Source organism: Furipterus horrens, unplaced genomic scaffold, assembly GCF_987537825.1.
Source record: "Furipterus horrens unplaced genomic scaffold, mFurHor1.1.pri manual_scaffold_5, whole genome shotgun sequence".
NCBI lineage: Eukaryota > Metazoa > Chordata > Mammalia > Chiroptera > Furipteridae > Furipterus > Furipterus horrens.
The window spans coordinates 160,792,869-160,816,222 of record NW_028327175.1 but is presented as its reverse complement, the minus strand read 5'-3'; the positions used below and the strand labels follow the sequence as shown (position 1 = coordinate 160,816,222).

The following is a 23,354-nucleotide window of genomic DNA, read 5'->3' as shown; positions in this document are numbered from 1 at the left end:
GTTGCGGGTTCGATCACCAGTCAGGGTACACAAATTGATATTTCTCTTCTCTTTTCTCTCCCCGCCTTCCTCTCTCACTAAAATTTATCAATAAAAATAAATAAAAATAAAAACCGCAAGGGAATAATTATTCCAAAAATCCGGATAGTACTTATCCCTAGAGGTGAAGAAGGAAATGTAACCAGAGTGGGGCACGTCGGGTTGGAGGTAATATTCTATTTCTTAACCTCGGCATTAGATAGATGATTATCTTATTATTATTCTTTAAAATGTATATATGTGCTTCACTCACTTTCTGTATATATAATAAATTTCACATGAAAACATTTTTAGTTAAGTGGCCCAAGCCCTTCTCCTTTCCCTTCTGCTTTCTGCTGAATGAAACATAAACCTGATGGCTGGAGCTACAAACAGCTTGCCTGGACCAGGAGGACTCATAGTGGCAGCACTTCCTCAAAGACCTGGGATTGGCCACATCCATCAGGAACTGATTACTCTGGGTTTTTATTTTAAAGAAATATATTTCTACCTTTTAAAGATCTCTGTTACTTTAGGTTTTTCTTTTATATACAGCCAACCCTAATCCAAACTGATACATTCAGTGATCTAGACAAATACAAATTTTCTAACAATTAAAGCTGTCCAACAATGGAAAGAACTCCCTGAGAAAATACTCCACACCTACTCCTGGCAAGGCACTGTGGAAGGGATTCCTACACAGCAAGGGAAGCAGGACTGCAGGATCTAAAGGGAATTAAGATTCTAAGGTGAACAAAGCGGCTCTGGGTTTGCCAAAGCTGTGACAACACTTTGTCTCTGAATCTGTCCTTCTGTTATCAATGAAAACATTTGTTTTCTATAATAATATTCCAGACTCTGCTCAGATATTATCTTCTAGCTGTGCCTTTCAGAACTAACTTGGCCTTGACTTCAGCATGTTGGGCACCCTCCCTGTGCTCTTCCAGATCCTCCACCCAACCTTCTCCAGCTCTGCTATGTATGAGCCTCACAGGGCTACCCTGTATGAATTAAATCACCCAGGTTCCCTTATTACCTGGTTTCCAGTTGGGTTTGACCAATGAGAGGCTTTCGCAGGAGATCAGAGGGTGGGAAAAGAAAGTTTGAGGTATTTATTCCTCTTGATTCCCTTCCTTCTAGGCTACTGGTTGGCAGTGGTTACACTTCAACAGGTTACCTTCTTCAGCTAAGCTCTCCCAAGGCTGCAGAAACTCTCCCCCTCCCAGCTGGCTCCTTCAGGCCTAAGAGTAATAATGGCTCTATTCCTGAGTTGTATCATCATCCCCTGTTGGTCTTCCTTAATTAACCCTGCCCAGCTCTGTAAAAAGGACCTCAATCATACTGTTGGAGTGTGACAAGAGATAACTGATACACCCAACGAACTACTTTCTGCCTTCCCAGATGGCTCCTATCGCCCCTTACCCTAGAGCATGGTTTCTCTCAGTAATTGAGGTCTGTATGTTTCCATACGTAGACTGATTCCCTACAAATCAATTCCCTATGGGAAATTCTTAATCCCAGGCTGATTCCCGATTCTGTCACACATGTACAAACTACATGTAATATTAGATTGGACAAAGCCGAATTAAGAAGGTAACTGTTACTAAGATGTCCTGACACACAGACTGCAAAGCTAAGCCAAATATTGGTATTTGGGGTTTATCTATTTATAACATCCCCTTCCTTTAGGCTAAAGGCCACTGAAATTATCATACTTGTTATTATAGTTTTGCTTTATTTAATAAAGATTGAAACAATGCCAAATACAGTGCTCATCCTACAATGGCCTCTCAAATTGTCAACAAAATCTTAAACAGCCTACCAGTCCCAATCAATTTTCCCTTTCTTCTAGACAATCCTATAAATAAGACACAAGATTAGAAATGCATTGTGTGTGTGTGTGTGTGTTGATCTTTCAATTTATTGCGTAAATCCCAATTGAGATTCAGAAAGAAAGCATCTCTGAAAAAAGATTCAAGAGTTAAAGGTAAAGCTCTAAGACCCGGAAAGATTCAGTTTCTGAACCTGAAAAACAAAACTGAGACAGGCTTACTGTTTCCAAATTGAGAAGGGTGCTACACAAATGTTACAAAGGAAAGCACTTCTGAAGAATGTTACTCTACTGCAGAAGACTATGCTGTACACTCTCCAATATATATTCCCAAGTAGCAGGGCTTGATCCATGGGCAAAATAACCGCAAGTAACACTATAATGGAACCAGGAAACTCAAAGGAAAGACTCATTCTGCCTGGGATGACCCACATGAATGCCGTGGCTACAGATACCGTTATCTATGGTAAGAACCCTAAACCTGGGCACTAGTGACATTTTAGGCCAGATAATTCTTGGTTGTGGGAAACTGTGTGCATTGCAGGGTTTTTAGTAGCATCCCTGACCTCCAACACTCCTCTAGTGTGACCATCAAAAATGTCTCCAGACACTGACAGATGTTCCTGGAGCGCAAAATCACCCTGGGTTGAGAACGTTGGTCCTAGATAAACAACTTTCACTAAAACCCCAACCATCACTACCAAGGAACAAATGGTAACCTTGATTTACTCATCTGGATGGGAAAAAAGAAAAGCCACCTAAGGAGTCCGCTGAGTTTTTAAAACAGACTGAGCTGTTCCTTAAAAGCTACAAGTATTTGGCAACTTGTAAGCCTAGCTTGGGAAGGAGCAGAATATGGTTGAAAAGAATGATTGCCAGAATAAAGAAAAATGCTAAAATGTTGCCTGACTTGAATTCCCTCAGAAAGCATCACAATTCTCAGATGAATACATTCACTCATTTTATTCTGAGACATAGGTGGAAATTATTACAGCCTATGTCATATCATATTGGAGCAAATGGAAAAAGACAGGCAAACTACCCTAATCAAATGAGGACAAAATTAAGGACGATAATGCACTAGTGCACTAAAGGCTGACTGCCCAAGCTTATTCTGGAACACTAGGTTTGACATACACGGACTCCAGTTGATCTTCAAGTTTTATTACCATAGTAAACTGTCCACACATGTGGTTTGCAACCTTATCAAATTCAATGCCCTCTTTTTATAACAAATATTTTATAATGCCTCTTTATTAGTCTAAAACAAAATTTAAAGTTTATAAAATTATAATACTTACAAGCATAACTTCATAATGCCCTAACTGCAATGTAAAAGAAAATAAACAGGAGTATTTGTATAATAAAACATGTATTTTCAGAGAGGATTATACTAGAAGACAAACACACACACATTTCCAAAGGGCCGCCTAGAGGGTGGAGCTATCCCACCCCTGGTGCTCTACACAAACCATCTCCCATCAGTCACAAAGTTCAACAGCCTCTGTTCCTTATGGAGAATATGACCCAGAGGCAGCATCACAATGTAAGTAAGAGAAAGGGATTTCAAGTCAGATCGCCCGTGGTTAAATGTGGCTCCATCATTTCATTGCTGTGATAGCCTAGCTAAGTCTGGGTTTTCACCTTTAAAAGGAAGATGCCAGCATATTTTCCAAAGAGTTTTTGTGAACATTAAATAAGTATGTAGAGTATCTGTTTCTGCACATAACATGTAATATGTGCTTAAATATTAGCTGTTGGACTAACTTCATTCCTGAATCCACCCTGTATCGTGTCTCAGCTTATGCCCATCTCATTCCCCCAACACAAAAAAATGGATGACTGGATACCCATTTGTCAGATTCTAAAAAGGAACCGTGGATAAATAAGAAGTGGCATCCTGTAACTCCTGTGTCTGTTTCTGAGTTTCTTTAATATGCTGCCCTGCACTGTTATTCTTATTAACTGGGGTCCTTTCTTCCCAGTTAGAGGGACAAGAATATGTCTTGCACATCATATAAAGTAGCTAGAGATCATAACAGTTTAGTGCCCACACTGAAAATCCACCCTTGGCTACTAGTTCTTTACATTTTAGCTTCAAACAATACAGTACAGACAAGGAAGAAATGGCAACTTTCCCAGTGATAGGACTTCAATCATTGTATCTGGTGCCTTAGGAGTGATGATCCTCAAGGGCCAGTCCTTATCCATGTGAATTAATTCCTTACACCAACAAACAAAGCAACACCCCTAAACATTCAAGATTATCAAATGAGAAAGTAAAAAGCAGTGGCAAAAGCTATAGAAATACTTCAAAACAAAACAAATGCCAAAGATAATATTCTCAATAAAAGCACTCACTGTTCAGATTTTTAAGGCAACACAAAGGCCCAAGAAGTAATTCTCACATCTCTGGACAAGGGAATATATCCTAGTTACCTATAGGAATCTTAATTTACATAAACATACTGAGGAAAAGTGGGAATTGTCAATTGTTACAAATCAGTCTCCATTAACCCTCCAAAGTGCTAACAGTGGCTATCTCTGAGTAGTGGAACTTTGCGGGGTTGCTTCCTTTTGTTTATTTACAATTTCCATTTTTTCCTAACATATTGCTCTTATAATAAGCATTTAAAATTACATAAGGTTTAGGAAACATAACTGGCAGGTACAAAATAGAGGGATGTTAAGAATAGTAAAGGAAATGGAGAAGCCAAAGAACTTATTCGCACAATCCACAGACATTAACTAAGGAGGGTGCAGTTGCTGGAGGGAAGGGGGTACCAGGAGGAGGGGGCAAAGGGAAAAAAAATTGGGACATTGTAATAGTGTAATCAATAAAATTACATAAGGCTATTTATTATCTACTGAGAATCCATGTAACTTGAGGCAAGAAACTATTTTTGGTGAAATCTTCAAGATCTGTAGATAAACCAAGTATTTATGTCTCTAACATCATCCCTGTTCCCAGCCTCAAACCAGAAGTAATCACAACTTAAGTTTTCCTCATTATCTCCCGTAGACCTTACAGGTTTTGCTGATAAAGGAAGTGAGCACTGGGTATAAGAAAATCTCACTATTAGATTTTGCCAATTTCCCAGTGGACAGCTACCAATTCTCTGGAATAGTGAGATAAAGAGAGGGAAAAGAATTGTTTCTAAATCCATGTTTTTGCACTAAGAGACACTGGATTCAGTTAAGTGACTTACAAAAATTAAATGCAGACACTTTTTCTGTATAGCTATTTTAAAGTTCTGGGTTTCCCACAAGTCTCCCACTAAAGAGCCTCTATGGAATCATAAATATCCCAAGAATAAAACGTTATTTTGGTAAATAAACACTCCTGTGACAATGCTCTTCTCCCTGATCGGTGAGAAAATAGCACAGAAAGATATCAAGAGGAGAGAAAAATGCCGCCTCTACCAAAGCAGGTGTATTCTTCGGCCCAACAAAACACTTAAATTCAAACTAATTCAATTCAACAAGCATTTGGTAAGCACTTACTATTACAGAGCACCACGACAGGTGTTGATTCATTTCTATACAAATAAGACATGTCTGCCTTCCCAGGAATCATAACACTAGTCTGGCTGACAAACACTTCTAAACTAATATATGGCAGTCCCAGACAAAAGATAATAGATTTAAAACTGCCCTGGTAATATGGGGACAGATTAAAACCAAATGCAAGAATTTTGAAAAAAATTCTTCTTCACGTCTATCAAATATATAGTCACATATTTAATTTAGTTGTTTCTCCATCTTCACCATTAAGCCTTAAAAAAAAAACAAGGTGGCAGAAATGCTCAGCTACCAAAAGCAAGCATCAGAGTTGAGTGAAATCTGCACATTAAGATCCCTTGGACTAAAAATAAAACTTAAAGGACAAGTGCCTTACAACAAAGGAGGATGTCTGGAAAAGACTCACCAACATCAGAAGGTCCGTACTCGGCATCTTCTTCCAGCCGCACTTTCAGGGCCTCCCCTCTGCAAAAGGGAACCAGGTTTGTTTACTTCTAAAGCTTTTAACGATCGCGTCGACCCGTCTGGATTAGCCAGAGCAGTCAAGAAATGGTTCTCTACCTCCTTTGAGAGCTCGGGTTTCACTCCCAGATATCACACTCCACCCCCAGCACCCCAAACCAGCGAATCAGAACCCTGCTGGCACTGGGCTTCCCTCCGACGGCTGACCAAACGAATCCAGACCCAGCCTCTCACAAAGCAGTGCCCCCAGGTAGGTACCACGGGCACCGCCCAGCCCGCCCGCGACCCAGGCCCGGAAACCCCGAACCTAGCCCATTCAACCTAACCCCAAGGAGAATCGGACGCCCAACGCAGCCGTCCTAGGGTCCAGTCTCCACTGGCCTCTCTTTAGAAACAGCTGGCCTCGCTCTCTTCGTCCCTCCCCTCCTCCCCAGAACCCCTTCCTCTCTCGGGAAGATCAGCAAATCTCTCTGCCCCAATCCGAAAGAGTGGAGTTTCAGATCCCGCTCCCTCCCGGCCCTGGCGCCCTCTCCCACCCTCTCGCAAACCTGGCACTCACTCAGACTCGAGGGTCGGTGCGCCCCCTTCTGCCCGAACCCGAGCCCGCCCACGGGGGCTAGCCCCTCAGTCCACGCGGGCCCTTCCTTATCTCCATACCATTCCTACTCGAACCCCCTTCCCCCGAGTCTGGACCCTACTCGCTTCTCCCAAGCCAGGACCCGCCTCCCTCTCGGTCCCGACCAAAGCCCTTCTCCCCAAACCGGACGATCCCCACTCCACCTCCTCAGCCCGGAACCAGCTTAGCCGCTTCTTCCCTTAGACACCCTCGCCCGCCAGGGTCCTCTTCTCCGTGCACCGACTCTTGAGTGACGAGGCTCGGGCTCCCCCTGCCGCCGCCGCCGCCGCCGAGATTAGAGGTCCGGCCGCTGGCCGCCCCGCCCCTCTCCGCCCGGAAATGGCTCCTCGGCCGGCGTGCGCGGCCCCGCTGCTCCCCGGGCGCGTGCCTCTCCGGGATCCACGGCGCGTGCGCGTCGCTTGCGGACCGGCGGGGCTGCCACCCTGTCATCCTGACAAGGCCCTCCCGTTCCTGCCAGTCACCGGTTCCTGCTTCAGGCTTTTTAAAAACCAACTTACTGGTCATATGTAGTCACTTGGAAACCTTGAGAGAGTTGGCCTACCAAACACTACAAACTGATCTAAATAAACGACCCAAAATGGGACTCTAGAGAGGGCCTTTAAATTTGCCTCTTATCTTTTACCTGGAGACTTGCACGGAAGTCAGTTACAAAGGGACATGAAAACTCCCTCAATGGAAATACTGTCCCCATCCTCCCCTTCCCCTGCAGAAATGGAGAACAGAGACTACAGATTGTTGGGCGAGGAAGAAACTTGCCTCTACCCTCAAGGTTCTTCTTTCTGCTCTAATCAAATAGACAGGAAACAGCCCTGGCAGAATAGCTCAGTTGGTTACATCGTGTCTCCATAGTCAAGATTGCTGGTTCGATCCCCAGTCAGAGCACATACAAGAATCAACCAATGAGTGCATAAATAAGTCAAACAACAAAATCAATGTCTTTCTTTCCCTTTCCCTCTCCCTCTAAAATCAATCAATCAATCAATAAAATAGACATAAAACAGATTAGCAAGAGAAAATGACCAAATTTAATTACATACATATGTATGGGACCAAACACATACGTGAGAGGTTCAGGGACAGAAGGGGAAAATGAGGTATATATATGATATTCTAAGCTATAAAGTAAGGCACCTTGGCTCTTGAGGAGGTACTTGCAGGGAAAGCACATGTTCAGTAATTAGAAGTTTGTCCTGCCACATAGATAGGTCATAAAACCTTATTCTGGTGATAACTCTTGTCATGGGTCAGGCCCCTCATTTAAATTCTTCTTCATAGTAAAGGGGAGAAGCGGGGAGGGACAGATATTTCTCTTGAACCTGCAGGGTCTCAGTTGCTTTTAGCTCAAAATAATCCTCATACCACAGAGGCACATCTTGAGGTGTTCTGAACCCTACAAGGTGTTGGGCAAAAATGCTACTGATACTACTTCATTTTTGTGAGCAGTGTTGGGAACCATATCATATTTAAGTGAAAGTGTCCACCAGAATCACAAAGGTCATCATTCCTTTCCAGAAGAAATAACTAAATCTCAAATAACTTTTCGATGACCTGCCCACATTGTCATGACAATAATTCAGCAGAAGCAGAAGGCAGCATAGTTACATGTAACTGACCAGTGATCTGCATATTGTATTTTTTTTCAGCAGATTTTTAAAAAATGACACCAAGAAGGAATCTTGAAATCTTAACAAAAATGATACTAACAAGGGTACCAATTCCATCCCATTGCAAAATGTCCTGACACTGATTTAAGGTGCCATCATCACTATCATTATTGTCCTTATCTAGGATGAAATTACTTGTCATCATAGCTGCCCTCCTCTGCACAACTCCTGAGTATCTTCCAATTTCCCAGCCAGAATGGTTAAGACCCTGAAGGAGTCAAGCTGTTTATCTCTGGGCTTCCTCATGCTCACCTCCAACCCATCAAAAGTCTCAGACGTCTCTATCATTTAGGGCCCCTAAGTCAGGCACTGACATTCCATATTCTTATCCCTCTTGCTTCCGTTCCTCCATAGACATGCATCTTTAGTGCTGAAGGGTCAGAGAATGTTCTGGGGCCTCCTGCCAATATCTACTCATCAAGAGTTGCTTTGAGATTCCAGTCATGCCCTCCCCACTCACCACCCCTGACCCCTCTGCTTTATTTCTTTTTCAGATCCTAGGATCTGCTCTCCCTAGTCTCTTTAGCTGCTACCTTGTGCCCTTTAATCTAGAATCTCTGTGCCAACTGACTGGAGGGGGGCAGGGTCCACATTTGATTTCTCCCTGCACCTATACAGTACAACTTCACTGCTCCTAACACATGGGAGGCTGTCTGTTGATTCTTCCCAGATGAACAAACCAATTCAACCATATTGACTAATCCTTGCTGTTATGGACAGAATGTTTGTTTCCCCCCCCCAAATTTATATGTTGAGGCCCTAACCTCTAATGTGAGAGTGGGGTCTTTGAAAAATAATTGGGGTTAGACGAGGTCATGAGGACAGTGCTCCCATAATGGAATTAGCATCCTTACAAATAAAGGAAGAAACACCAGAATGTCCTCTCGTTGTCTACACACACACACACACACACACACACACAGGAGGTCATGTGAGCACATAATGAAAGGGTTGCCCTTTGCAAGACAGGAAGAGGGCCCTCACAAAAAACAAATTTTCCAGCATCTTGATCTGGGACTTCCCAGCCTGCAGAATTGTGATAAATAAATGCCTATTGTTTAAGCCACTCAGTCTGTGGCATTTTGTTATAGCAGCCTAAGCTGACTAAGATACTTACTTTGCCAAGAACTATGCTAGGCATCTTTACATATAAGGCCCTATTTATGTCCTAACTTGCCCAGATCACGTGACTCTCATCATCACTCAACATGTAAACATAGCGCTAAGGCCCAGAGAAGGTAAATAACCACCCCAAAGATACACAATAGGAAGGGATAGAGTTAGGATAAAAACTTATCTTCAGGCTCTGTTCAGAGGACCTAAAATATGCATGTTGACTCATTAGAATCAAAAATGTTAAAAACAGAGCGGCCTTCAGTTATTTACCAGCTCAGCCACATAGTATAGACATAAAGAAACTGAGGTCCAGACAGGAACATGACTCCTGACAGTTCCTGGCAGAGACCAGAGGCCATGTGGGGGTGGAGGGGTGTGTGTGTGTGTGTGTGTGTGTGTGTGTGTGTGTGTGTGCATGCAAGTTGTCAAGCCACTCTGCTCCTCAAGCCCACACTCCTTCTGACTGCAGAGTAACATTAGGAATTACAAGAGAAGCGGCGAGAAACAAAGGATGCACGAGGATTAAGGGGAAAAACATTCAGCCTTCACAGGGGAACCACATTGTACCAAAACAGAACAAAATCCCCACTGACTATGTCTTACACAGCCTAGCTGTATTGGTGAGCCCTTGGGAGAAAGCAAAAGCAAAGAGAGCAAAGGGAGTATAAATAAGAAAGAGAATTATAATTCAGAGAGAAGAGGAATATGAAAAAGCAAGGAGTGTGGGCTAAGGAGCTGGCATGTGCTGAGACATGCTTCTCCTCTCCCCTCAGACACCCATGCAGTGGGGGCTTCAGGAGTCCTGTGAAGAAGGGGCATAGTTGGCTGAGGGGAGGCAGAGGTGGGGCCGCCTGGGGCTTCCATACTTAAGAGAGCGGTTTCCTAGTGAGCAGCACCTAGGAGCTTCTTAGCAATGCAGGTCCTTGGAGCCCCACTCCAGACCTACTGAACCTGAACCTACGTTTTAACAAGATCACAAGGTAATATATGCGCACAATAAAGTCTGAGTAGTACTTCCCTGGACAGCCTGCTTGCAGAGAAAGCACTGTGTTTTTATTAAGACTGCATTTTTATTTTAGATTATTTAAATTGGTTGATTATGAAAAAGTATGGGAGTTGAGGAGGAGAACTAAAGCCCCCAGGTTGGCCCCTGATGCTATCACAGTGTGTTCCAGGATAACAAAAGATTGTGAGGGGTTGGAAACGCCTGTGGGAAACCAGTGAGGGACTGAAATCCCTGCTGAAGACAGAGGGTTTGGGGGGAGGAGCAGAGTGCCGAAGAAGATGGTCTGGGATATCGCCCCCCACACACACACACACGAGCGCACACGCCCCCAGTCTAAGAAGCCAGAGCATACTACCCATGCTTCCATTCCTATCCCTGGCACCCCCCTCAACTGGAACCTTCCTGGAAGTTCAGCTCAAGGCAGGGCTGTGGACAGATCTTAATGGGTTTGTAGCTTCTGAATCCCTCCTAGAAAGGAATGGCCCACAGGAAAGCCCCCTGCAGGACTCATAGAGGCTAAACCAGCCAACAGAAGCAGGCCGGGTTAATCACACACAGAACTGGCAGCAACTGGGGAAAGGAGAAGCTAAGGGCCAGCCAGATGTGGGAGTATCCACAGCAGGGAGTGTCTGCCCTGACGTTGCCACCTGGGATGAACAGCAAGGTGCAGTGGGCCACAGAGGTGCATGTCCCAGGTGCCCATAGAGCCACAAGTCAGAAAAGCCAAGACCTCAGGGAACCAAGAGTTATTTGTCAAGGAAGCCCACCTATGGCTATCCAGGCTGCACTCCTAGCAAAAGCAACAAAAACAAAGAGCCACTGCTTATCAAAAAACAAATAAATACAAATGTTCTCAGGCAGAAGGAAATTCACTGGGGCCTGCAATGACAAAGCAGCTTTGAAGGCAGGTAAACAGGCTTCCACCCTGAAAACACCACGTGACCACAGGCAAGTTAGTTTAACTCTCAGAGCCTGGGCTTTCTCTGCTGTAAAATAAAGGCCAAACAGCATATGTCCTAGGACTGTGGCGGCAATCACAGGATATGGATACGTGTACACAACACAGCTCCTGACCCACAGTAGGCATTCAAGAACTACTAGTCTAACCCCTCTCCTCACATGTCTAAGGTGAGTTCAGAGATGATGCCAAGGTGGGCTCTGTGAGCTGCTCACCCAAGCCTGGCCTTCTCACCTTGTTGCTCTAGGTCTGGTTTCATTTCCCATCAGGAACTGATTCTGATAAGCTGATTCATCCTTCCAGCATGTTAGGCCTTTTCGACACTTGTCTGAGAGCTACGGGTCTACTGTTTTCCTTCAGGGTTTGTTGTTTGTAGATCAGTAAGTCCCAAAGCAATCAGACTCAGCACCCCATTATGGGAGTTACAAAATATATTTCTTATAAGCAGGGAATGTAGTATGTGCACATACGATCCTTTACAATGTAATAGAACGTTCTAATTTTAAAAAGTGAAAGCAATGTTAATAACATCATACAGTATATGAAGTTGGCAGATGCATGAACTTACAAGGGATAATAAATCTACTTCTTCTTGTATAAAAGCTGAAATGGAGTATTTTGCTCATGTAACTATGAACTGACCTTTCACTTACATGAATGTTCTGGCAGGACATTCAAAAGATGAGCAGGATTTAGGACAACTATTCATCGTGAGGGCCTGTCCTTGTGATGTCTGCATTACAAGACACTTAGCCTGCAACACTGAAGGCCAAAGGAACTACCGCCTTCATTTGGACAACTAAAATTTAAATAATTTTCGGGATGCCTCCTAGGGGGCTGAACTGTCCCACTGAGACCTGCTACTGTGGACTGATAGTAGGAACGCGCTTGAGCACAAGGCTCATTTTACCGCCTCCCGCGGAGGATCTGCCAAGCGAGAAAGGACTAAGTGTCACCCGGGCCCATGCTTCCCATTTGGCGTTGAACGTCAGAATCTCCAAGGAGCTTTTCAAAATCCTCGTGTCAGGGCTCCCCTGCAGACATAGAGAAGGAGGAGTGGGGCCCACACAACTTTGTTTTGAGCACCCCAAGATAAGAACTGCTAAATCCCATATCCATTCTCACAGTCTCTATGCTTTGGTCCCGCAGCTCATGCAGACTGAACCAAGAATTCCTGACATTCTAGCCCCAGAAGCCCAGGTCCAGAAAATGTAGTGAAACCTATGGGTTCTTGTGCTGGCTTTGGGGCTCATGTGCTGTGTGGCTTTGGGTGCACCCTTTGCCCTCTCTCTCTCTCTCAATTTCCTCACCTCAAAGCTGGGGAGAGAGGGGAAGCTGCTCTTCAGCTTGTCGGTTGAGAATTCTCTATGCCCCACTTGGGTTCCACTTCCCAGAAGCCTTGGTTTGGAAACGCCACATCTCTGTCCCCAGGTTCCCAGGAAGGGTCCTCAATCATGCCATTATTTAATTGGAGAGGGTGTCATCCTGCTTCTCTCTGGAGGATGAGTGATGTTGTCAGAATGCCCCTTGCTCCCTCCCCCACCAGTGTTGACACAGATGGGATGCAATAAAGAGGCCCAGCAGAATGTAAGTCCTGGGTAAACAGAGGACTAAGGGAGTAATTACAAACCTTGGCCCCTGGCTACTCCTGCCTGGCTCTGCAGAACTGGTTTCCAGGGCTGAGTCACTCAGAGGAGCTGAGCTTTGCACAGCTGAGCACACCTGTATGCTGAGCTCAGGGGTCAGGGTAGGAGGAGAGGGCATCAATCTCTACAAGGAGATGAATATCTTTTCTGTCTTTAAAATGTAATTAAAGGAATTTTCTCCAGTAGGTTTTAGAAGAACTAACTCCATGCCCAGGAGGATTTACCTAGGCAGAGAAATCAGAGACAGTTGGAGCTGAGAACACAGGATGAGCAGGAGTTAACGAGGAAGAGAGGGGCAAGAAGAGTGTTCTGGCTGAGGGAACTGTATACCCCAAGGCCCACAGGAAAGCCAGTGTTAGGGGGAGGGAAGGGAGAAGCCGGTGTGCTGGTCAGTAGGGACAAATGTGTAGGGCAGGAGTGCAAAGGCACGTCCCTTCAGGGGCCCAGGCAAGTAAAGTGACTGCTGCTACCATTTGGGAATGTAAGCCTCAGGCTCATTCATTCATTCATTCATTCAGCTATTAAATGCTAGGTTGCAATATCCTGGAAGGGGCATGTATGTAATGTTGCGCAAACTAGATCCCTGCTCTCATGCAATTTACATTCTAGTGGAAGGAGACAGGTAAATAAACATATTAAATGAACTATATGGTAAGTTAGAAGGTGCCAAGGGCTAAGGAAAAAGAAGAAAAGCTGAGTAGAGAAATAGAAAGTGTGGGGCCTGGGGCAGAATGTCAGGGTGTTGCAATTTAAAATAGAATTTAAATGACAGTGTAGGCTCCACATTTCAATTTTCCAAAGAAAGTCAGAAATCCAGGCTATTTGGTAAAAGTCTCTCAATTTTAATATTGTGATGGAACCTTTGCTGGGACTACATCAGTTCTTTATGTTAAACAATGGGAACAGTTTGGGCACCCCAGGAGGCAGAGCCCAGTGGAAGGGTTCACCACTGCCCCACAGAAGCAACCATCAGATATTAACAACAAGGCTTACAGCCATGTGTGGAGAGCTCTTTCTTTCTTTTATATGCCCAAGCTGGTCAGAATTCCTGTTTTCTTAGGGCAGACACAGAGGGGTTACCACAGCCCCGTTTGTCCAAGCTCTGTCAGGAAGACAGGGCCATTGCTACAGAAAGGAACGAAGCTCTCCCTGGAGCAGAAATGGGGCAGAAATGGAGCAGAATGCTGATACCCCCTCCCTCCACATCACACCTGATCTCCTCTGGGGCACTGGGAGTCAGAGGCAACATGCAGATCACTTCTTATTCTTAATTATCAAAAGGAAACAGCAAGCCAGTGAGACGGGATAGTAAGAAGCTAGGGAAAATTCCTTGGCAAGAGACTAGGGAAACTGAGACATTTATTTTTAGCCAGGAGCAGATGGTCATCAGGACGGAAGGCCTGGCAGGGGGCAAAACCGGGAAAACAAGAACCTCACCCCCAGGGTAACCTCTCCTCCCCTGGCCTCTCCTCCCTGGAAATAACATCTAGGAGATAACATCCGAGGCCTCAGACATATTTTAAATGCTTACTCTTACTATCCACTTTCCAAATATTTAAACCATTTCCACTGGCTGTCCATTCAAACATCTAACTCAGCATTCCCTGGTTATTGCATTATCTTAGAGTCAATTAAACTCATTTCATTTGAATACACCCAAGTAATTCCAGTCCTGTAAAGCAAGTTTATAGGTAGTATAGGCCTACTCCTGACCCCAGCTGTCCTCCTCCAGGAAGGGCTTACAAAGTTTCTGCTTGGGTGCTGTCTCAGGACACAACCTCACAACCATAAAAGGAAGTCAAATTCAAGGCCTAGTGACAGACAATCAGCACACACATGAATAAGGATCAGCAGAGATTGTCTGGGTTATGTGGAAAGCACTTACCTGGTAAGTCTTCCATAAATGATAACCCATAGCACCAATCATCTATTAATAGATGTTACTGATCTACGAATTAGGTTCTATAGGGAGAAGATGACCTTAAAGGGAAGACACCACACAAAACTCAGTTAACTGCTCTTGAACTTGGCTCACAAGGCCTCTTAAAATCAGTCAGCCACTGCCTCTCTCTACCTTCATCTCCCCATTTTCACCTCACCCTGATTTTATGTCCCAGGCATACTTAGTGATCAGAGAATTTCTTATCCAATCTGGGGTACTTTGGCGACTGAGGACATAAGTTTTCTGATACAACAGGCATAAACTGGACTGTTCTGAGCAACCTGGGACTTCTGGTCTCGCTAGCCATGTGGAACTACTTAAGGTCCAATAACATGCCGTGGGCTCTTATATTCCCTTATATGTTTTCCCTTCTTCGTGGACCTTCCTGTCCTGCCTGGTCTACTTAGAACACATTCTATAGCCCACTCCTTTGTGGCTCCTTCCCCAAGACGCCTAGGTGGGCTAGGGTTCTCCTTTCCCTATGTCTCCACTGTCCCTAGCATTGATGACATTCTATCTTAATCTCTCTGGCTCCCTCCAAGACTAGTAACCTCTTGACAGGTATATTTTTTCATGTTACAGATACTCAACAAGTGTGTGCCTAATCAATGATTTTGTGATTAGCTTAGAGAAGAAGTTAGTGTGAGAACTAATTCCAAATGCCTGAAGGGTTGTCATCACAAAGAGGGCTTAGGCTTGACTTATGTAAACATAAGGATAGAACAAGAACACTCACTGGAAGCCTCAAGGAAGTATATTTCAGTTTTATATTAAGAAGAACATTCTAGCCAACAAGACTATACAGAAAACAAACATGTAGCAGAGAGCTCGTTGCCACTAGAGCTGTTTTGTTGGCTAGCATATATTTGCTAGGAATCTTGAGGCAAGGATTCAGGCATGTAGTGCGTGAATGGCCTGGATAACTACCTAAGACTCGGATTCATTCATTCATTCATTCAATGAGTATTTCCTGGGGACCACGCATTGCACCAGGAGCTCCATGAATTAGCACAATGCAAACACACCCACATAACCACCATGCACAGAGCAAGGCCTTATTCTTAGCAATGAACAAGACAGATGTAACCTCTGACCTTTTGGAGCTTACAGGCTTGCAGGAGAGATATATGTAATTGTAAGGATTATTAGGTATTAAAAGAGAGAGTGAGGGGAGAAGGTGGAGTGGGGGATGGAGAAGAGACATTTAAGGTTGAAAAGACAGGAATGTAGGAAGCTTGTTTGGTTTCATACCCTTAGACCTTTCTGGCGAGCTCAAACTTCTCTCTTATCTGATGCCTGCTTTTCTAGTTGGACAACCTCCCTGAGTGCTGTCTTAGACCAGTCCATACCTGTCAGCTCCATAGCAGTGAGTCTTTCTCAGATGACAGGTAACTAGGTAACTTGGATCATCCCAGGGGAAACAGGCAGGTGACCACATGGGGTCTTTAGTCACACCCCTTTCTTTCTTCCCCTGTTCTCTGAAAGACCATCAGAAGGCTAGTCACACATTTTGGGACAATAGAAGTAAAAGCAATGTCATGGTAGGTGTACCCAGGAGCTGGGCAGAGACTCAAACTCTCAGATTGTCAACCTTATCAAAGCACCCAACAGTACTGGCCATGATTCAGAACTCCGTGTATGAAGCACAAAAGACAGTGGGTGAGCCAAGGGGCATGTGATCACAAGATTTTCTCTCCACTGATGGGGAATAGCACCAGGATAATACACCAGCCATTCAAGAAACGCTTGCTTGATTTTGATAACCAAATTTTAAAAATACTATATGCATCAAGCCTTCACTACAGGCCAGGTACTATGTTAAATGATTATATATGCAATCTTGTTTAATCATCAAACAACACCTAAAGGTTGGCAGAATTATTCCTCTTTTACAGATGAGAAAACTGAAGCTTAGAAGTTATCATAACTTACCTAGGGTCATATATCAAAAGAATGGCAGGCCTGAGTGTCTTCAGAGCCTGTGCTCTGGCCTCTATTCTGTAGAACCTTCCATGGGGTTAAATGAAATCCCAACAAAGTAAAGTGGGTCGAAATGAGCAATCTTCACTGAACAACAAAAGTAGGTGAGGAAGCCCTTGGCATTTTAGTAGGAGAGGAATCTAAAACCTGAGTTCACAGCATAGGCAAAGTAAAAAAAAAACCCAATAAAGTAGGAAAAAACTTTTATTACTCATATTACCAAAGGATAACCTAATATGTAATTCATATGCCTTTATAGGAAGGGCTAACAAACAGAAAAATGGGCAAAGATATGAACAGAAATATACACAAACAGAACTTAAACATGTTAAAAGATGTTCAACCTCCTTCACTAATGAAATGCAAATGAAAACTAAACAAAGGTAGCATTTATTTCCTGTGACCTTGAAAAACTTGTGGGATGCAGCTATTGTGGTCTTGAATGTATAATACATTTGAAAATATGGAAACAAAGTCAATGACTTAAGTATCCATTTCACTAAATTATAAAAAGAACAGCAAACTAAACCCAAAGAAAGTGAAAGAAAGAAAGTAAGAGGAAAAAAAACTAAAAATCGGTTCTTTGGAAAAAATAAAAACTAATAAAAATGATAACCCTTGGCATGATTGATCAAGGAAAGAGGAAGAGAATAACAAATTTTAGTCCAATATCAGGAATGAAAAACAAGATATCACTATAGTCTCTAGACACAATGCAAAGGTATGGCCTATGCTATAAACTTGTAAATATAAATATGGGAAAATTCCTAGAAACATACAATAGATGCCAACACCAAAATGACAGAGATGTTAGAATTATCTGACAAAAATAATATAGCAGCCATGAATTTTTAAAAAATGCTTCCATGAGCAATTAGGAACACATTTGAAATAAATAGGGAAAAATTCTCCACATATAAATTTGACAATTTAGAAAAAAAATACCAATTTCTTGAAAAAAATAAACCGCTATAATTTACCCACTAAGAAATAAATCACTTGAATTGTCCTATAAATATTAAGGAAATTGTCTTCATGATTTAAAAACTCCCAAAAAATAAATCTTGAGGTCCAGATGGTTTCACTAGAAAAGTCTAGCAAACATTTAAAGAAAAATTACATACATTTTATACACTCTCTTCTGAGAAATAGAGGCAAGCACTTCCCAATTCATTTTATGAAGCTAGCCTCAACCTGATACCAAAACCAATGACAGTACAAAAATGAAAACTACAGATCAATATCCCTCATCAATACAGAAGTAATGTAAAAGCAATAATCCATGACAAATTGTTACAATTCAGCAATACATAAAATGAATTATACAATATGTCCAAGTGAGGTTTATTCTAGAAATGCAAAGTTGCTTCAATATAAAAAAATTAATCAGTGTAATCCACCATGTTAGCAAGCTAAAGAAAAAATTATGATTGTATCAATTGATGCAAAAAAGAATTACGGTACTTAACAAAATTCAACACCCATTTATGATAAAAACTTAGAAAAATAAGAGTAAAGGGAAGGTCCTCAACTTGATAGAGTACACCTACAAAAACCCTACAACTAACATTATATTCAATGGTTAAAGACTGATTGCCTGCCCCGTAAGATCAGAAACAAGGTAAGGATATCCACTCTCTCCACTCTTTATTCAACATAGTGTTTGAAGTTCTAGCTAGTATAATAAGTCAAGAAAAGGAAATAAAAAGCACACAGACTGCAAAGAAAGTAATAAAACTCTCCCTATTTGCAGATGATATTACTTTCTACATAGAAAATTCCAAGAAATCTACAACATATCTTCTAGAACAAATTAGTGAGTTCAGCAAGGTAGCAGGATGCAAAACTAACATACAAAAATCGATAGACTAGCAATGCATATAACAATATTGAAGTTAAAAATACAGTACCATTTACAATTGCTAAAAAAACACCTTAACATGTACAGGGTTTGCATGCTAAAAATTACACAATGTCGATGAAAGAAATGAAAGATTTAAATATATAGAAAGACATTCCATACTCAGGGACTGGAAGGCTCAATGTAGTAAAAATGTCAATTCTCCTCAAATATAATAAATACCCAGGTTTAACTTGATTCCTATTAAAATCCCAGCAAAAACTTTTGTAGATATATCAATAAAGATTATTCTAAAATTCATATGGAAAGGCACAAGGAACTAGAATAGCAAAGACAGTCTTAAAAAAAACAAAGCTGGAAGTCTGTGATTTATCGTGATTTATAATATGAAATATATATCTGGTTATCATCCCCATTCCTAGCACAGAGCTCCTAAGTCATTAGAAAAAGGTCTTTTTTGTTATGCATAATAAACCCCCTTTAACCACACCTGGATTCTGTCAATGAGAGGACTTTTGGTTGCCAGGGGAACTGTTCAGCCCCTCCCCCACATCTGGGGAGGGGAAAGGGGCTGGAGATTGAATGAACCACCAATGGCCAAAGATTTAATCCATCATCTACGTAATAAAGCTTCCATAGAACCTCAAAAGGATCGGGTCTGGAGGGACCCCAGAGTGGTGATGCAGCCACATGCTGGGAGAAGGGAACACCTCAGTTCCACAAGGACAGGAGCTCCTGCACTCAGGACCTTTCTGGACCTTGCTCTATGTACTTCTTCATCTGGCTATTCATCTGCATCCTTAATAATAGCCTTTATAATAAACTGACAAATAGAAGCAAATGTTTTCCTAAACTTTGTGAGCCATTCTAGCAAATTATAAAACCCAAGGAGGGGATCATGGGAACCCAATTTATAACTGGGCAGTTGGAAGATCAGGTGACAACATGAACTTGCCACTGGTGCTTGAAGTGGGGGCAGTCTTGTGGGCCTGGGCTTTTAACCTGTGGGGTCACTAGGTGTCAGAATTGAGTTAAACTTGTGGAACTCCCAGATGGTGTCTGTTGAAATGGAGAATTGCTGGATGTGGGAAAAACTCCTATATATATTCAGTGTTATAAATATTGAGAGTGGAGAAGAAAATGAGTTTTCCCTGACAAGGTCTTATGCCACTAGATATTGAGATGTATTTAAAATGGTAGTTGTTAAGAGACTGTAGTATTGGTGGAATGGTAAACAAAGAACTCTGGAAAAGCACAGAGTCCAGAGACAGGTCCACACGCATATGGACACTTGAATTTTGACAAAGATGACACTGCAGAGAAGCAGGATATGAACAGTGTTTTAAATAATGGTGCTGGATCAAAAGGATATTTTTATGAAAAAATATGACTCTTGACCCCTTACACCATACACAAAAATCAAGCCCAGACTGGTATCTAAATGTGAAAGGTAAAACAATAAATCTTCTAGAACAGCGGTCCCCAACATTTTTGGAACCAGGGACTGGTTTTGTGGAAGAGAATTTTTCCACAGACCGGGGTGAGGTGAGGGGAGACAGGAGGCAGAGCTCAGGCGGTAATTTGAGCGGAGTCCACAGATGGGGAGGAGGGAGGTTGGAGACCCCTGTTCTAGAGAATAATATAAGTGATAACCTTGAGTAGGCAAAGATCTTTTAATAAAGACACAAACACCACTAATCTTTAAGGATGAAATTAATAAATTGGGCTATGGTAAAATAAGGAATTCCTCTCTGTGATAGGTGGTTAGACACACATGAGCAGAGCAAGGATGATGGGCCAGGTGCAGAAAGCCCTGGGTACCTAGCAATGGGCAAGACTGGGAAAACAAGGACCTTGCCCTCAGGGTAACCTTTCCTCCCATAGGGTATCACTGGTCTGGGGTTTAGACACTCTGACCTTTTATATCACTGGTCATGTGGTTCAGACCCTCTCCTGAAGTTTCCTCCCCTGACAGGTTGCTAGTCATTCTGGTTGGACTCCCTTAAAGGCGGAACAAACAAGCGACCTGGAGAGTAGCCCTTAAGCATTACGCCCCCAGGACAATGAGGTTCTGTCTCACATCAAATACATCTATCTAGATCTCAGCTGTGTTTCGGCTCCAGACCCAGAAAAGCAGCAAAACCAGACAAGTGATGACTCCATGGCTGACATCAGCACCAGCTGCATTGACTAATGATCCCCTGCCCCGGTAATGACCAATCAGTGGAGACCACCACCCTGAAAGGACACACCTGGAAAGTTGATAAATATTCTATTGGGATCCTACCCTGAGACCTCCAGTCCATAAATACCCTCAAGACAGAGGACCCAATGCAACTTTCTCTAGGGAGCATGCCTGTGCCTCTCCCCACCTCCTTCTCCCAGGTGTGTTTTCCTTGCCTCTCTCTCCTAATCCAAGGGCCCTTCTTTTGCCTCTGTAACTTGTTTCCTGAGCTCTTTTTTTTTTCCTGTGGCTCAGTTCTACTTCTGTGACTTTCTAAATAAACTTTCTCTTATAGTTTGAGTCTTGTCTCTGAATTCTTTCCTAGCCAGAACTCAAGTACCAATGTTGCTAAAGCAAGGTCCATTCTGACCCCACTGATCTAACACTTGGTGCCATTCTCACTGCCACCAACATCTCCATCAAAAGACTGCATTTGGAGACAGAAGAGCAAGCCGCTGAGGGGAGGATGTATTTGCAACACATATAACTAAGGACTCCTCTGATCATTGGTTCCCTCATCTATAGGGTTAAATTAGGTAATACAGCACTGTGTCTGGTATGTAGGAAGTGCTTCATCAAATTTTATATTGTACCTCTTATAACTGAGGCACCCAGGCAGGCAGACTGTTACTTCACACCATTTCCAGCCAGACAAAATCTGTTTCCTGATTTTGACAGTCCACAAAGAAAGATGTCAGAAGGGTGTCCTCAACCATCCTTTTACAATCTTTACAAACCAGTTTTGAGGGAAGTCCTTAAGGTGTCCTCTTTGTCCCCACAGCTGCAATCCACATGTAGACTGGGTGTCCAGTTCTACTACCATAGAAGATTTAAGAGGTGCAAAAGGGCAGGGTGACAGTGGCTTTTGCTCTCAGCTGTGCCAGCTCTCCATGGGGGATCCCCAAGTGAGCTCAAAGCAACAGGGAGAGGCTGGGAAGGAGGGAAGAAAGCCTTCTCTTCTTTCAAACATGTTATTTATCATAACAGTCATCAGAATTCCCAGAGGCATGAAAGATGAGTATTAGGATGGTTTCACAGGGGTCAGCCACCTTCCTGCTGAGACAGGAGAAGCCAGAGCTTAAATGGGGAACATTCTGACCTGTGTGGATGGAGACGCATTTAGGGCAAGGCCAAGATCAGCAGCCACTCCCCAATGTGCCCCCACGGTGGTATGAATCCCCACCCCTCAGCAAAAGGACTGGGTTTGCCTCTAGCTCTTCCATTTCCTTTTGTTCCTCCCCAGGAGGAGGACACAGAGTCTAGAAGCATCAAACCACTGATATGAAGCCAGGGGTAGTGAGGATAAAGGCCCATGAATAGGCCCACGTGCATAGTTTTGAGGGCCAGAGGCTTCAGGGCTAGGATAGCATCAAGCACTATCTGCAAACCTTTCCACAGTTTACAGAACCTGTTTGCACCCTGGGAGCCCTGATCTCACCATAGCCCCGTGGACTGAACATTATCCTTATGTCCACTTTATAGGTGTCCAAGCTGAGCCTCAGAGAAATGGTTACTTACGCAAAGCAGTTCTCAGGCTACAGACTCTATAGTCCGGCCTCCATCAAGATACCAATAATAAAGATATCATGAATTACCATTTCTAAGCATCTCCTATGTGCCATGCATGCAGTCAAGTAGGTATGGTACTTCACTTCCATTAGCTCATTTGTCCTTCAGAAGGACCCCAGTACTAGGTGAGGGTACCCCATTTTACAGGCCCAGAGAAGGTAATAGCAATAAGAGAGCACACTTGGTGCCACTGTTCTAAACACTTTAATGTGCATTAAATCCCTCAACCTTCCCAACAATCCTGTGAAAATAAGTGCAAGAATCATCTCTATTTCAGATACAGAAACTGAGGCTCAGAGACATCACAGCTAGCCAGTAACAGAACTGGGATTTGAACCAAGTATTCTTACCATTATTCTGCATCTGGCAGTACAGGCCACTTACCCACAGTGACCCATTTAAAGAGTGTCAGAATCTATCCGAAACCCCTGCCTTACTAAAAACCCAGGATCTTCCCACCCAGCGATCCGCCTAGGGTGAGGCTAGCGGGATACTCTGGGTCGTGTCTCTCCACCTAAGAGACAGCTTTCCGCCAGTCAATCTCCAGAAACAGGAGGCATGGAGACAGAGCCCTCTGTGGTGGCATTTGGCCCAGTCAAGCTGACAAAGCTGGGATTCAACCCCACCAACCTTCTTCACCAGTTTTTCTCTCTTTGCCTGCTGCTCGCTGGCTGATACCAGCCCCTGACTCTCCTTCTCTCCTTTGGTCCCCATTGAAAGCTCTCAATGAGAGGTGGAGAGGGACCTTGGAGGGAGAGCGGGTCTTCAGCAAGCCCTGCCTTCCCCTCCAGGAGGAGGAAGAGGAGCTGGGGGTGGTGGTGAGGAGAGGGGTGCTGGGGAGTGGTTCTGGAGTTGTGGGGAGGGGGTAACCTAGCAACCACTGGCTCATGCACTCACAAAGGAGACAGGCTTGCCCAC

At 43.4% G+C, this 23,354-nt stretch overlaps 1 protein-coding gene and 1 long non-coding RNA gene across 2 annotated transcripts in view; one reads left to right on the top strand and one right to left on the bottom strand.

The window, feature by feature from the left end:
- The window catches only part of SGPL1 (sphingosine-1-phosphate lyase 1), a 53,630-nt gene extending 46,855 nt beyond the window's left edge, over window positions 1-6,775 (bottom strand). The window contains exons 1-2 of the mRNA XM_090278150.1: window positions 6,614-6,775; window positions 5,778-5,836 (exon numbers count right to left, since the gene is read on the bottom strand). Of these exons, the coding sequence (XP_090134276.1) occupies window positions 5,778-5,804 (27 nt within the window). The 5' untranslated portion in view covers window positions 5,805-5,836; window positions 6,614-6,775. The remainder of the gene's footprint in view (window positions 1-5,777; window positions 5,837-6,613) is intronic.
- LOC150010235 (uncharacterized) lies at window positions 5,926-7,058 on the top strand. The gene is made up of 2 exons (XR_016511225.1): window positions 5,926-6,083; window positions 6,654-7,058. It is a non-coding gene; the product is annotated as an uncharacterized LOC150010235 (long non-coding RNA).
- Window positions 7,059-23,354: the final 16,296 nt, after the last annotated feature.